General features: G+C 48.5%; 1 protein-coding gene across 1 annotated transcript in view; it reads right to left on the bottom strand.

Annotated features, from left to right (window-relative positions):
• Positions 1 to 15,451, bottom strand: part of SYCP2 (synaptonemal complex protein 2) — a 121,156-nt gene that overhangs the window by 9,654 nt on the left and 96,051 nt on the right. The window contains exons 36-38 of the mRNA XM_040330008.1: positions 4,014 to 4,095; positions 3,314 to 3,478; positions 2,400 to 2,524 (exon numbers count right to left, since the gene is read on the bottom strand). Coding sequence (XP_040185942.1) covers positions 2,400 to 2,524; positions 3,314 to 3,478; positions 4,014 to 4,095 — 372 coding nt within the window. The remainder of the gene's footprint in view (positions 1 to 2,399; positions 2,525 to 3,313; positions 3,479 to 4,013; positions 4,096 to 15,451) is intronic.

The raw sequence follows: 15,451 nt of genomic DNA, 5'->3' as shown, positions 1-15,451 counted from the left end.
TTGCCAGACTTGTAAAAGATGTTCTTTAGGGATGAACCTTTGTAATAAAATTATTCATTAATCACATTTACAGGAAAAAAAGACAAAACAAAACATGTTAACCTGTCTGAGAACAGCTGAAATGTTCCAGCTCTGGAAATTTTTTGTGCAGCTCAAACCTAAAATGATTTCATCGAATCTATAGTGTGGTCTGAATTGCAGTGAAACGGTTAAAGGTGTTTTAATACCGTTGTTCATGTTATGTGGGGACTTGCAGCCTGTGCTTAGAATGCAAATTATCCTAACAATATAGGTAGAGAATTCCCCCAGGACAGCTCTCTCTTAATTAAAAGAACGTCAACATGTTTCATTTTCTATCACTGGAACACATCTTACTTCCCTTTGATGTAATTAGAAAAACAAAAATACATGTATCTCTGTCACCCATCTAATTTGTCAGCATCACCATAATAACAGAACATATTTAAATTTGCATCTCAGAAACAGATCTGCCTTTTCAATAAGCTAGAATACATTGTTCTGATTTATCTGTCCTTTAGATGCCGTGGCTGAAACTTGCCATCTCTGTTAGGTGCTGTGAACCCTGGCCTGCAGTTGCTTCATACTGTCTCTGCTCCAGGTTGCTGTAACAGTTTGTGCTCTCTGGGCACAGAATTACGTACGTTGCCAAGAGATGCGTTTTAGGCCAGACCTGGCAATGTGCCAGCACTGTATGTCTGATTAAAAGCATGTTAATTGACATGAAGAACATTAGTTAAGGCCTGGAAAGCAGACGTAAGATGCTCTTGTCACAAGTGGTATTGTTTGGCTTCAATGTCTTGTTTCTCTATGATAGGGTACACTCAAATATCTTTGTGTTATATTCTAATATCCCCTAATGAGGCTTCTAATTCCCAGCAACGTAAGTGAATGCTATAAAGTCTATACTATATCATTAACATTGTGAATTAATGTTAGAGAGTACAGAACATAACATGCTTCTTTTTATACATTTACATACATTAGTCAGAGCAAGACTAAAGCCCCATACACACTATCAGTTTTCCTGCTGGTTTTCTCTTCAGGTTTACCAAAACCATGTAGTACAAGGACCTGCCTGATTGCATTCAAATTGAAAGGCTTAAGGTTTGACCTCATATTAGATGGTTTTGGTAAACCTGAAGAGAAAACCATCAGGAAAACTGATAGTGTGTATGGGGCTTTACAAATCTCCTACAAACAGCTGTCAGAATTGGGGTAAAAAAAATCTTCACTCTACAACTAAACACCCATATAAGGGCAGTCTAGTACATCAACAGACCCAAACATACTGCTTGGTTACGAAATTCAGATTTAGATCTATTATTATTGAGCAGATTTAGCATGTTTATTGTTCCCCTAAAGCATGTACATGCCTTAACAAAGGACTCTCTCAGCCATGTCCACTACATTTTCCTGCTACTTCATGCAGTGGCAGTCGAAGCATGTGAAGCAAGTCTGAGGCCCCATACACACAATAGAATTTATCCGTGAATACGGTCCAGCGGACCGTTTCCGCGGATAAATCCTCTCGAGGATTTCAACAGATTTTAATGCGATGGAGTGTACTCACCATCGCATTGAAATCCGCGCCGAAATCCTCTGGTGATGACGTGTCGCGCCGTTGCCGCGATTATGACGCGGCGACGTGCGCGACGCTGTCATATAAGGAATTCCACGCATGCGTCGAATCATTACGACGCATGCGGGGGATCCCTTCGGACGGATGGATCCGGTGAGTCTGTACAGACCAGCGGATCCATCCATTGGGATGGACTCCAGCAGATGGATATGTTCTGCATGTCAGCAAATATTCGATCTGCTGGAATCCATCCCAGGGGAGATTTCTCCGCGGATAAATATCCGCCGGAGTGTACACACCATAGAATCTATCCGCTGAAACCCATTTGCTGGGATTTATCTGCGGATGGATTCTATGGTGTGTACGGGGCCTAAGATGGAACCCTGTACTAAAAGGTTTAACCTTTCGCCAGATGCTTGAGGATCTGTATGTGGATGTATGCTTCTCTGATTAGCAAAGTTTCTGCAGATGCCTCCTCCTCCCCCACTACACATAGTCCCTGGTCTACTGCTTGCCAAGGTACTTCACTGGAATTCAGACAGCTTTGACCTGGAAGTGCTCAGAGCACTCCCTCCATGTAGAGGGTAAAGTTTACAAGTAAACATGTAATATTTTTGTCATTATTATATGATAATGTCCTTATGCAACAGCAGACTGGAGATGGTAAATTTTTCCTACAAAATTCCCAATAATTCATGATGATTGCACCTGATGTTGTACGGTGGGTAGGGAACCAACAGGTTATATTTTTTTAGAAGCACACTGCTTCACACAACTTCACATGGCCATACAGATCTACCTGAATTTTGCGGGTATACTTCTTGCCAACTTTTTGGCAGATCAGCCCAACATCAGGATCACTTCTGTCACAAGTGTCTAGACCTCCAGTGGACTCATCTTTCTCAGAGGAAATTGACACACTCCCTAAAACCAAACAACAGATACTGCTTTATAGTTTTATAAATTATAATAAATTAATTACAACAAAAGTTCTAATCTGAATAGTTTCATGGGCCTGTTTAGTTGTTTGCCTATATCTTACAGCTGTAACAGATCTCCTTCCGCAGCATTCAGGAAGTTGCAAAGCCAAATTGCAGTGTAAGTATGATGGGATAAATGGCCTAGTAGGATCCCAGGAAATGGCACATTGGCAGGAAGAAAAACTGAGAAAAGAGAACCCTTTTGTGCAGATTAAGGGGCAATGCAATTTTTGATTTTGTATAATTATGTTCTACAGGTAGGCTAAAAAGCTTCAAATTCAAAGAAATACAGTTAGGGGAAACAACGCTAAGGTAGCAGGCATGGATAGTTTGGCATCCTTCTGCTAAAGCAGAAATTTAAGGAATCTATATGATCCTTTCATATGTACTAAATACTGTGGGTACATTTAAGGGGTGTCTCAAATGACACAAAGGAGTGGAAAGTTCCTGCTTCAGACCCAAGCAAAATACTTATGGTCCTGAAGGGCTATATATGACCCGTCAAAGACAATAATATGGTCCCAGAACCTTAAGCCTAGTACACATGGCCACCCGACTCCCAATGTCTGAGACCACTGAGCTGAGTGTTCTATCGGGTGGGGGGGGGGGGGGGGGCACACAGTAGAACAGCAAGGGAGCTGTCAGGTTTTATTTTTGTTCAACCCTGCTGGGTTGAATGACTATACAAAACTAGTGGTGTATACTAGGCTTTGCAATCTCCACTTCTACTAACCTCTGTGCTCTTTTTCTCCTGTAGCTGGAAAGAGCCTCCGTGGAAGCAGCCTTATCTTCCTGTGTTTTGTCTCTTGGACACTTTCTTCTGTACTGTGGTCAGCAAAATGGCTGCTCTCATTATTATCGCGGCTAAGATCCAACACTGCTTTATGTTTTGCAGGGCCTGTAATGGACAGTATTATATATGAAAAAAAAACATTTTTGAAAGCCCTGCACTTTAAATCCCAATACAGAGATTTTCCGAATGAATTTTATACACAGAAACGGCTAGCCTCCCTCTAAGGTCTAGCGTTTTAGGACATCTCTGCTCCAAATCTTTATTCGACACTGGTTTTCCTTCTAACCTACCTTATCATTCCTATAAAGTAACCTCCTACCTACAGCATCCAGGCAAAATCAATTTTTTTTTCACTGTGCACTATACATTCCTTCTGCAACTATCCCCAACTGACCCTGAAGGTATGCCCCTTTTTTCACCACTTCCTTTGGAAGCATGACAATGCTGCACTTCTCCATCTGAAGGAGTGAATAAAACTGTGCGATAAAAATGCTATAAATTTAATTTGCGTACAGTGTTGCTTGACCGCACAATTACCAGTTGAAGTAGCACAAAAATAGCCTGGTCATGAAGGGAGTAAAACTTTCCGAAGCTGAAGTGGCTAACAGAATCATCAGTTGAAGTAGCGTATAATACATACCGGATTCATGGAAAGTTGTGTGTGTAACATTTGTTGTTTTTTTTACAACTGAGCCTGAGTGGTATGAAGCAACACTGTTTTTCTGAAAGGAAAAAAAATTATTGACAATTAGTTAGCTGTGGCACATATCTTATTTTACTGAAAGTCAACAAGCTTGAAACTGCATTCTGCAAGTAGGACACCTGGCTTTTCATGTTCAAAATAGTTATGAAATCACAGCTAGTCATAGGGCAAAATAGGATTTTTGTTCTCAGCACAAAATGTATTTCTTGAAGTCCATTGAGGGGCACAAGAAGGCTTTATCCCTGAAGTGCTAAGGATAAGGTCTACAGAAGGATTGGACACTGGCAAACAAACTGCAGGTCAGCCCAGGATAACCCATCCTACTACCAGCATGCCTAAGGTTTCTAGCAAAGCTGTACAGAAAGCATAATCATAAATAATTTTTTCCAAAAAAAAAAAGATTGTAATTCTCATTTTTCTCATACACTGAGGGACACAGGTCTTTAAACTTTGGAAAGTCAAGAAGTAGTCCAACTGAGGGGTTGGCAAAACAACAATCACTAACAGGCCTATGAAAACAAGAGAGAACTTGGGAATGCCTGCAGCTCAAAGAGCTGCCTGAAGAACCTGAAGCTGGCATCAGAGGAAGCCAAAATGTCCACCTGGTAAAACTTACAGAACGTGTGAGGACGAAATATTTTACCTATTAGAATTTAGAGAAAGTAAGTCCGAAACATATATCTGGCAGAAGTTGTAGAAAGTGTGAAGAGAAGCCCAGGTGGCAGCCTTGCAAATCTGGGAAACAATCAACATCTGCCTTGGTAGATTCCATGGTGAGTGGTTTAAGGTGTCTATGCTACCTGTGTGGATATAAATGTTGGGTAATGTAACTATGGGGCACTCTTTTTGTCTGTAGGACTATGTATACTCCTATCACTCTTAGTAAATGAAGAATTGGATTGGATAAGCTTCCAAATGTATTCAACATTACTAAACAAGTTGAATGTGACTAATTAAGGCTAGCTATATCATGATCTGGATAAATGAAAACCTTCACAGACAAACTGGGAAACAGCTGCTTAATGTCAAAAAGCCTACTAAGTGCACATATGTAGCAGAGTTTGTCTTGACAGGTGAAGGTTAAACCAGATCCTTGAAACTATAAAGTGTCAGGACTAGGGATGAGCCGATCATCCCCCCGTTCGGTTCGCACCAGAACCTGCAAACAGACCAAAAGTTTGTGTGAACTTTAGAACTCCGTTAAAGTCTATGGGACTCGAACGTTTAAAATCTAAAGTGCTAATTTTAAAGAATAATATGCAAGTTATTGTCCTAAAAAGTGTTTGGGGACCCGGGTCCTGCCCCAGGGGACATGTATCAATGCAAAAAAAAGTTTTAAAAACTGCCATTTTTTCGGGAGCAGTGATTTTAATAATGCTTAAAGTGAAACAAAAAAACAATACATTTCGTACCTGGGAATGAGTATGCCTGTGAAGTAGCGCTTGTTTCCCCTGCTTAGAACTGTTCCTGCACAAACGGCTATAATGAATTGTCGGCTCCCAGCAATACAGAGAAAAGTCATTGATAAAAAAAAAAATGAGTGGGGGTCCCCCCAAATTCAATTACCAGGCCCTTCAGGTCTGGTATGGATATTAAGGGGAACCCTGCATCAAATAAAAAAAAATTATGTCGGGTTCCCCCAAATATCCATACCGTTCAGGTCTGGTATGGATTTTAAGGGGAACTCCACCCCAAATTTAAAAAAGAAATGGCGTGGAGTTCCCCCCAAAAATCCAAACCAGACCCTTTATCCAAGCACACAACCTGGCAGGCTGCAGGAAAAAAGGGGGGGACGAGAGTGCCCCCCCCTCCTGAACCGTAACCAGGCCACATGCCCTCAACATTGGGAGGATGCTTTGGGGGGGTCTGTGAACCCCTCAAAACACCATGTCCCCATGTTAATGGGGACATGGGCTCTTATGTCAGTGACAGCTCTTATGTAGGTGAGGGCGGGGCCACCCGTCACATGACCATATCCCCCTCTGACGCAAGGGAAAACCCTCTGGACCAATCGGGGAGAGAAGACTCAACAAGTGACGGTTCACTTGGACAGTCTTCCGCCCATCACCATATAGGATCCCCCCAATCAACATTACTTCCCTGCGTTTTTTTCTGCGACCATGGGTTACCTAAAATACTCTGCAGAAACCATCCGGGAACTAAAACCATTTGCCTCTATACTCCCAGTTGTCACCAAAAAAGCTCTAAGGAATGAGCGACTGTTGAGAATCAATCGACGATCAACAGTCAAAAACTACGCGCAGGTACCCCAGCCCAAGCGCATAATATGCTCTTTGGCCAACACAAGATCGGCAGTAAAACACTGACAAGAAATCTATGATTTCTTCCCTTAACACAGTGTTTCTCAATTCCGGTCCTCAGGCCCCCCCCAACAGGTCAGGTTTTCAGGATTTCCCTCAGATGAAAAAGCTGTTGTTATTACTAAGGCAGTGAAACTGATCAAATCACCTGTGCAAAATAATGGAAATCCTGAAAACCTGACCTGTTGGGGGGGCCTGAGGACTGGAATTGAGAAACACTGCCTTAACACGATCTAGACGGCCTCTTCATCACAGAAAGCTGGCTCACAGCCGACTGCAACACCATTCTAACAGAATTGGTGCCAGCAAATGATCGCATTCAAATGCAAAACAGAGTGGGGCAAAGAGGGGGGGGCCTGGCGGTGATTCACAAGACTCACCTCTCGATCACCAAACCAGTCCTTCAAAACTCGCTTCCATTCATGGAAACCCTCACTCTGCAGCTGCAAACAAATCCCCAAGATACGGTCCATATGCTACTTTGCTATAGACCACCAGGCCCAAAAACGCACCTTCTCACGTCGTTGACGGAATTAATCTCCACATATACCCTAAACATCAAACACCTTTTGGTGCTTGGGGATTTCAACCTCTGGGCCAACTCCTCGCTGGACCCCGTAGCCGACGCCTGCATCGACCATCTGGAAGGATTAGGTCTGCAGCAACTAATACAAGGCCCCACTCATGCCTCAGGCCATACGCTCGATCTCATTTTCAAACAAGATTTGGAAATTGACGTCCTGGAAAATGAGCCGCAACCATGGACCGATCACCATGCCATCAAATTCACAATCACCAAAAACACCAGCCCAAAAAAAAACGACAAAACCGGTGACAACTCACTGGACTAGATCTCAGAAGAAGCTCCACTCGGAACTCTTCAAAACAACACTAGGGAAGGAGCTGCGGTGGCTCAACGCGATTGGCACTGCGCTGACAAGCCATTCACCTCTGCAGCTAGGGGTTCGGATCCCGGTCTCGACTACATGTGAATTGAGTTTGGTGGTCTCAGCCTGGCTCCCGGTGGGTGTGCTATGCGAGGTAAGCCTGCGCTTAGTACTCCCACCCCCCTCCCACAAAAACCACCACACTTACACGCACTCGAAATTGGGTTAACATGCACGCACTTTGACCACGCGGTCTCTAAAAAAGACAGGCGAAGGACTAACGGGGCTGGTTGAGCGGGCAAATCCTCTCACTGCCTTATAGGGAGTCCCTCTGCCCCGTTGGGCTTCAAAGCGGAGCAGGTAGGGAGGGCTGTGTGGGAGCACCCCCTCACACACCCGCCATTGCCACCCGGGGCATGGAGAAAGGTGGCAGATTGCCTCTGGGGGAGGCCTGCCTACTCCCAACTCCTGCAGTCCGGCTCCTCTCTCGAGTACACGCACAAAATACACTTAAAAAAAAAAACAACAACACTAGGGAACAAAATAAAAACAACCCAACAAAAACAAACAGCCACAGAAACACTTGACGCCATCAACAAGGCGCTACTACAGTCAGCTGACTTAGTAGCACCAAAACGCAAAACTTGCATCCGGAAAAACAACTCCAGCTGGTTTAATGACCAGCTGACGTTGCTAAAGCAAGAGCGTAGAAGAGCAGAAGCTGCGTGGAAAAGGTGCTCTTCAGATAAAAACCACACCATTTACAAGATAATTACAAAGAAATATCACAAAGAAATCTTCACGGCCAAAAAAAAGGATTTTTGTACTCACCGTAAAATCCATTTCTCTGAGTTCATAGACGGACACAGCATCCTTTGACCTTAGGGTTATGCTTCTTCCTACCTTCCTACCAGGAGATTTAGGCAGAATTCTACAGCACTTAAGGTGTTAAAAACTTTCCTTCATGCCGCTCCTCCCAGGGGGCGTGGCTCCCCCAGGCATAACCCCCACTCTGCTTTAGCAGCCTCAGTTCGTAACAAGCAGTACAAACAAAGGAGGGGTGGGTGCTGTGTCCGTCTATGAACTCAGAGAAATGGATTTTACGGTGAGTACAAAAATCCTTTTTTCTCTTTCGTTCATAGACGGACACAGCATCCTTTGACCTTAGGGACGTCCCCAAGCAGTGTCAAAAAAATTCGAGGGGTGGGAAAATAACACAGCAAAAACAGGTTACACCCCAAACAAAACCGGAGTTACTCAACGGAGGAACTCCAACCTTAAACTGCCGCCTGTAACACCCTGCGGCCGAAGGAGGCATCAGAAGATGCACTCACATCCACCTTATAAAACTTTGAAAAAGTGTGGAACGACGACCAGGTCGCTGCCTTACACACCTGTAACACAGAGGCTTGGTGTCGGAAGCCCAGGAGGCCCCGATTGCCCTGGTCGAATGCGCCATGACCCGAAAGGGAGGCGCCCGCCCCTTCAGGGCGTAGGCCTGAAGCACAACCTGTCGGATCCACCTGGAAATGGTGGCCGACGAGACTGCCAGGCCCTTACTGGGACCGGACACAGACACGAACAGCGAGTCCGACTTCCGGAACGGAGCTGTCGCCGACAAGTAAACTCGAAGGGCCCGAACCACATCCAGAGAATGTAAAGAGGCCTCCTTCGGGTTCTTCGGCTGAGGACATAATGATGGAACAACAATGTCCTCGTTAATGTGAAAGGCCGAAACGACCTTCGGAAGAAAAGAGGGCTGCGGGCGCAGCACCGCCTTATCCTGATGGATGACCAAGTAGGGGGCCTTGCAATACAAGGCCGCCAGTTCAGACACTCGTCTGATAGAGGTAATAGCTACCAGAAAGACCACCTTCTGCGACAAAGTCAGCAAGGGGATCTCCCGAATGTCCTCAAAGGGGGCACGCTGAAGCGCCGAGAGGACCAAGTTCAAGTCCCAAGAAGGTAGCGGAGGGCGCACCGGGGGGGCCACATGCCGGACCCCCTGCACAAACGTGCGAACCAAAGAATTCGCTGCCAAGGGACGCTGAAAATAAACAGCCTGAGCAGAAATCTGACTCTTGATCGTGCTCAAGGCAAGAGCCTGGTCCACTCCCCGCTGTAGGAACAGCAGGATCCGGGACACCACGTAAGTACGGGGGTGCCACTTCATCTCCTCACACATAGAGATGTATGCTTTCCATGTACGATGGTAAATTTTTCGAGAAGTGAACTTCCGTGCACGCAGCATGGTAGAGATTACCGGGCCCGACAGGCCCCGGTCCTTCAGTACCTGGTTTTCAACAGCCACGCCGTTAAAGCCAGTGACCGTAAAGCAGGATGGAAGATCGGGCCCTGAGACAGGAGATCTTCCCTCAGAGGCAGACGCCAGGGGGCGTCTGTCACCAGACGTACCAGGTCCGCGTACCAAGAGCGACGCGGCCAATCCGGGGCGATCAGGATCGTTGGAATACCTTCGGCTTCCACCCTGCGCAGCAGGCGGGGTAGGAGCCTTAGAGGAGGGAAGGCGTAAATCAGGTGATATTGACCCAGGGAGCCACTAACGCGTCTGACGCGTCTGCCCACGGGTCCCTTGACCTAGCCACAAACCGTGGTACCTTCCGATTGAGACGGGACGCCAGAAGGTCCACGTCTGGAGTGCCCCATTTTTGGCACAGGATCTGAAACACCTCCGGGTGGAGAGACCACTCCCCTTGATCCAGAGTCATGCGACTTAGGGAGTCGGCTTGCCAATTCAGAACTCCCGGAATGTATACCGCCGACAGGGCCGGAACGGACCTTTCGGCCCACCGAAGTATGTGAGCGACCTCCGTCGCCGCGGCCGAGCTCCTTGTGCCGCCCTGATGATTGATGTACGCCACGGCCGTGGCGTTGTCGGACTGGATCCTGACAGGACGGCCCTGTAGCTCCAGCAACCACCTGACAAGGCACAGCTTGATTGCTCGGAGCTCCAGGATATTGATCGGCAGGCGGGACTCCTCCCGAGTCCAGCGCCCCTGGGCTGACTGGGTGCCCCAGACGCCCCCCCAGCCGAAGAGGCTGGCATCCGTCGTGACCACTGTCCAGCGGCACGGAAGAAAAGACTTCCCGGACCGAAGCACCGGAGACGTCAGCCACCATGCCAGGGAAGACTTGGCCAGATGGCTCAACCGAATCTGGTGATCCAGAGAAGATGGGACCCTGTCCCATCGTGACAGAATCTCCTTCTGTAGTACCCTGGTGTGGATTGGGCATACAGAACTGCCTCGAAGGAGGCCACCATCAGACCCAGAACCCGCATGCAGAAGCGAAGAGATGACCACTTCTGGGTCAACAACTGTCTCACTGCAGATTGCAGGGTCAGCAGGTTTTGCGATGGGAGGAACACTTTTGTCTCCCCCGAATCCAAAACCAGCCCCAGGGGTTCCAGCCTCTGGGACGGAACCAACACTGATTTTCTGAGATTCAGAAACCAGCCGAACTCCTGCAGAGTCCGACACGTGATGGACACGTCCTCCTCTAACTCTGAGCCTGAAGAAGCTCTCAGGAGAAGGTCGTCCAGGTATCCCACGATAGCGATCCCTCGCTGCCGTAGCAAGGCCAGGATCGGGGCGAGCACCTTGGTGAACACCCGTGGTGCCGACGCCAGCCCGAACGGGAGGGCCACGAATTGATAGTGGTCCTCCCCGATCGCAAAGCGCAGATACCTTTGGTGGCTTGTGCAAACGGGAACATGCAGGTATGCGTCCATGATGTCTAAGGACGCCATGAAGTCCCCCTGGTGGAGGGACGCCATGATAGAACGGACCGACTCCATCCTGAATCGCTGCACCTTGACAAAGGAGTTGAGGGCCTTTAGGTCCAGGATAGGGCGAACCCCTCCCTTCTTGGGGACCACGAACAGATTGGAGTAGAACCCCCGAAACCGTTCCAGCGAGGGGACCGGCACAACCACCCCCCTGTCCAGAAGATCCTGGACAGCCCCGGACAGGGCTAGCCGACGATCCGAAGGAAGCTGGAGGTTGGATGGAAAAAAATCTGTTTGGGGGACAAGAAAGGAACTCTATCTTGTACCCCGAGGCGACCACCTCGCAAACCCAACGGTCGGATAGAAGAGAATTCCACCGATCCACGAAGTCGTGAAGCCGTCCCCCCACCCGAGACCCGGGCGGGGGCAGACCTTCATGCGGAAGCAGGCTTGTTCGGTTTTTTGAACCAGGGGCGCTTACGCCCGGCAGCAAGGGCTTTTGCACCTTGCGGACCTTTTCCAGCCGCGCACGAAAAAAAACCGTTTAGGGGGTAGTAAAAGTAGGACCTTGCTTGCGGCGAGGTTCCCTACCCTTCCCCGACTGAGGGAGCAAGGTGCTCTTACCTCCAGTGGCATCCTTAATGATGTCATCCAGGGATGCCCCCAAAAGCCGTCCGCCCTTAAAGGGCAAATCTACCAAGGCCTTTTTTGAGTACTGGTCAGCCGACCAGCACTTCAGCCATATAAGGCGGCGCAGAACCACTGCGTAGACAGAAGCCCTGGAAAGCAAAGGAATCTAATCCATATCCGCCTCGCAGAGAAACTTCTGACCCTGAATCAACTGTTCAGCCAGGTCCCTAGAGGACTCGGAAGCCCCCTGGACCTCCAGGTCCTGCAGCAGGAGCTTCGCCCTTTCAGTCAGCGTCTGAGCTACCAGGGCTCCGGCCAGAGCCGGCCTTACCACCGAACCCACCACCGAAAACAGGGAGCGGGCCACGGCCTCCACTCTCCTATTAGCGGGGTCCTTGAAAGCAGGAGCCCCCTCCACAGGCAACGTAGTAGCCTTACTCAGTCTGGACACAGGAGGGTCCACCGACGGAGGAGTGACCCACTTTTTTAAAAAAGTCCTCCTCCAGGGGGTAACGGTAGCAAAGCTTTTAGGAACCGTAAAAGCCTTTTGCGGTGTATCCCATTCCTTATACAACATATTGTCTAAATAAGGAACACAGGGGAATACCTTAGCGGTACGCGGTGGTTTGCGGAATCCAAAAGGACTGACACCGCTGGTGTCTCCGCCAAATCCTCTAAATGAAGAGCCTCACGCACCGCAGTAATAAGAGCTCCAACAAATTCCTTATCAGCAGACTCCGCAGCAGAGTCATCCTCGCTGTCCATGTGGGTTAAGCCCGCATCCTCTGACATGACAGAACCAGAAGCATCAGATTCTGCGTCAGAGATATCCCCAGAAACAGCCTCCGGGGGGGGGCGCTTTTTTACCCCCCAACCGAGCACTGGCTGCTTCAAACCTGGTGAGAAAAGACTCCAGGACAGCCGACACCGATTCAACAGATGTGGCAGGGGGAGGGGCGCTTAAGGGTTAATTCCGGCATTGTAAGAAATGAGGGGCCTGATTCAGGCTCCATATTGCCGTTGCCATTTCACCCCTACTGCCAAGGGCAGGAAAAAAGTCCCCCACAGGTCACCTCCCGGCCGCTAGAGCACAGTATGGGGCCCCCTGAGACTCACCACCCCCTGGTACAGCGCGGTCTGTGAAGGCAAGTGTGTGCTGAGGAGAAGCTGCAGCGCTGCGTCTGTCCCCTCAGATGATTCGCGGTCTTTTTTCCCCGCCGAAACGGCCACTAGAGGCCGAACTAGTGCTGAAAATGGCGCCGGCCACAAGAAAATGGCCGCCGAATTATACAAGCGCGGCTCCGGCAAAATGGCCGCCGTTGCGCAGTTTTAAAAAGACAGTGTACCCAAAAATGACAGTACACCAAAACAGCACACAGCACACACAAAAATGCCCAGAATGTCCACCACAGTCCCCTGCAGTGACACAGAACAGCCCCAGCCATACCCGAGTGAAAAAAAAAAAAAAAAAAAAAAAAAAAAATATGAGCCCCAGGGAAAAAACCCCCTGCACAGCCGTCACCCAAAGGGGAAAGGAGGGAGAGGAATAAGGGAGAGAGGAAAGCAGGGGAAAACCCTCAGTCGACCTCCCAAGGGAAAACATTCCAGCCAGACCACTTACCTGAGTAAGGGGCCACTACTTACCTGTCCTGCGACTACCTGGCTGGAGGTATCCCAGACAGAACCAACGTCCGCGAACGGCATGGCTGTCAGCCAGACACACTGTGACAAGGCCATAGAGACCGGTCATATGTGTGCCCTAGAACCGAAGTTCCCCGGCCGCCCCTGGAGCAATGGGGCCTGTCGTGGACGTCCCAAAGCGGAGCTGAGGGCCGGCACACGCTCGAAGGCCGAACCTGGGGGGACTACAAGGGTCGAGGACCCAGCCTGTCACCCAGTCGGCTGTTGATAGAAGAATCGCAGGATTCAAAAATAAAAATAAAATAAAAAAGCGAGGAAAAAACTCGCAAAATGCAAAAAAATTTGCAAGAAAAAACTCCAGAGTCCAGGACTCCAGAGAGAGCCTGACTCTCCTGACGGTTAGGCAGAAACAAACTGAGGCTGCTAAAGCAGAGTGGGGGTTATGCCTGGGGGAGCCACGCCCCCTGGGAGGAGCGGCATGAAGGAAAGTTTTTAACACCTTAAGTGCTGTAGAATTCTGCCTAAATCTCCTGGTAGGAAGGTAGGAAGAAGCATAACCCTAAGGTCAAAGGATGCTGTGTCCGTCTATGAACGAAAGAGAAAAAATCATTTCTCCAACATCGTCGCAAATGCCCTTAACCGCCCCAGAGAACTCTTCAAGCTGGTCACTCAGACTATGAATCCTGCTTGTTTAGAGGACCCCAATTCTGATTCACAAGAATTTTGCAACGAATTATCGGATTATTTCATTTATAAAATTGAAAAAATCTGTGAAAGTATTCAGCAAAATGGAACCGTCACCAACTCCCCCCCCAAATCACAAACCTAATACCCACATAAATCAGCCGCAATCACCAAAATTCACTCTAAAACCCATTTCCATTGATGCCACAAAAAATATCATCGGGACTCTGCGTAATAGCACAGCACCCAATGATATCATCCCCACTAAACTGCTGAAAGAAAGTGCTGATATACTGGCACCAGCTATCGCGCAGCTCATAAACCAATCATTCAAGGAGGGCATGGTGCCCACCTTGCTGAAACAAGGTACAATAAAACCAATTCTAAAAAAACCTACCCTCTACCCCAAAGACCCAAACAACCGGAGGCCCATAACAGCTCTAAATGTCTTCTCCAAGGTAATGGAGAAAGTAGTTGTACAACAGCTGCAACTGCATTTAGACACCCATAAATTACTCGACCCGTTTCAATCAGGCTTCCGTCCGGGTCACGGAACAGAAACGGCGCTGCTCAAAATATGGGATGACGCTCTAGAGGCCGCAGACGAAGGAGAATCTTGTCTCCTGATACTGCTGAACCTAAGCGCGGCTTTTGACACTGTAGACCACGGACTACTACTGGCTAGGCTAGCTGAAGTAGCCGGAGTCGCTGAAGGTGTTTTACCCTGGTTCTCCTCCTTCTTGGAAAACCGATCACAAATAGTGAAACTAGGGTCGTTTACTTCTGAAAAACGTACGGTGTCATGCAGAGTCCCTCAGGGATCTCCCTTATCGCCCGTATTGTTTAATATCTATCTTCGCACTCTCTTTGAAATCATCAGTAGCCAGAAGTTACTTTACCACTCCTATGCGGACGACACACAACTGTATTTCCGCATCTGCAACAAAAAGGATCATTCTCTTGGACTAGAGAAATCCCTCTCTCTAAGGCCGGGTACACACGGACAAACATGTATGGTGAAAGCGGTCCGTCGGACCGTTTTCACCATACATGTCTGCCAGAGGGCTTCTGTACGATGGTTGTACACACCATCGTACAGAAGTCCGCGCGTAAACAATACGCGGGGCGTGTCCGCGGTGTCGCCGCGTCGATGACGCGGTGTCGCCGCGACAATGACGCGGCGACGTGGGCGGCCCGCCTTTAAAATGCTTCCACGCATGCGTCGAAGTCATTCGACGCATGCGAGGGACGGCGGGCGCCTGGACATGTACGGTAGGTCTGTACTGACGACCGTACATGTCCGAGCGGGCTGAATTCCAGCGGGCTGTTTTAAAACAAGTCCAGGAATATTTGCCCGCTGGGAAAAGGCCCGGCGGGCAAATGTTTGCTGGAATTCGGCCCGCTCGCGCCCACACACGACCAAACATGTCTGCTGAAACTGGCCTGCGGGCCAGTTTCAGCAGA

This window comes from Rana temporaria, chromosome 12 (genome assembly GCF_905171775.1).
Source record: "Rana temporaria chromosome 12, aRanTem1.1, whole genome shotgun sequence".
Classification (NCBI taxonomy): domain Eukaryota; kingdom Metazoa; phylum Chordata; class Amphibia; order Anura; family Ranidae; genus Rana; species Rana temporaria.
This window is presented reverse-complemented; position numbering and strand designations above follow the sequence as displayed.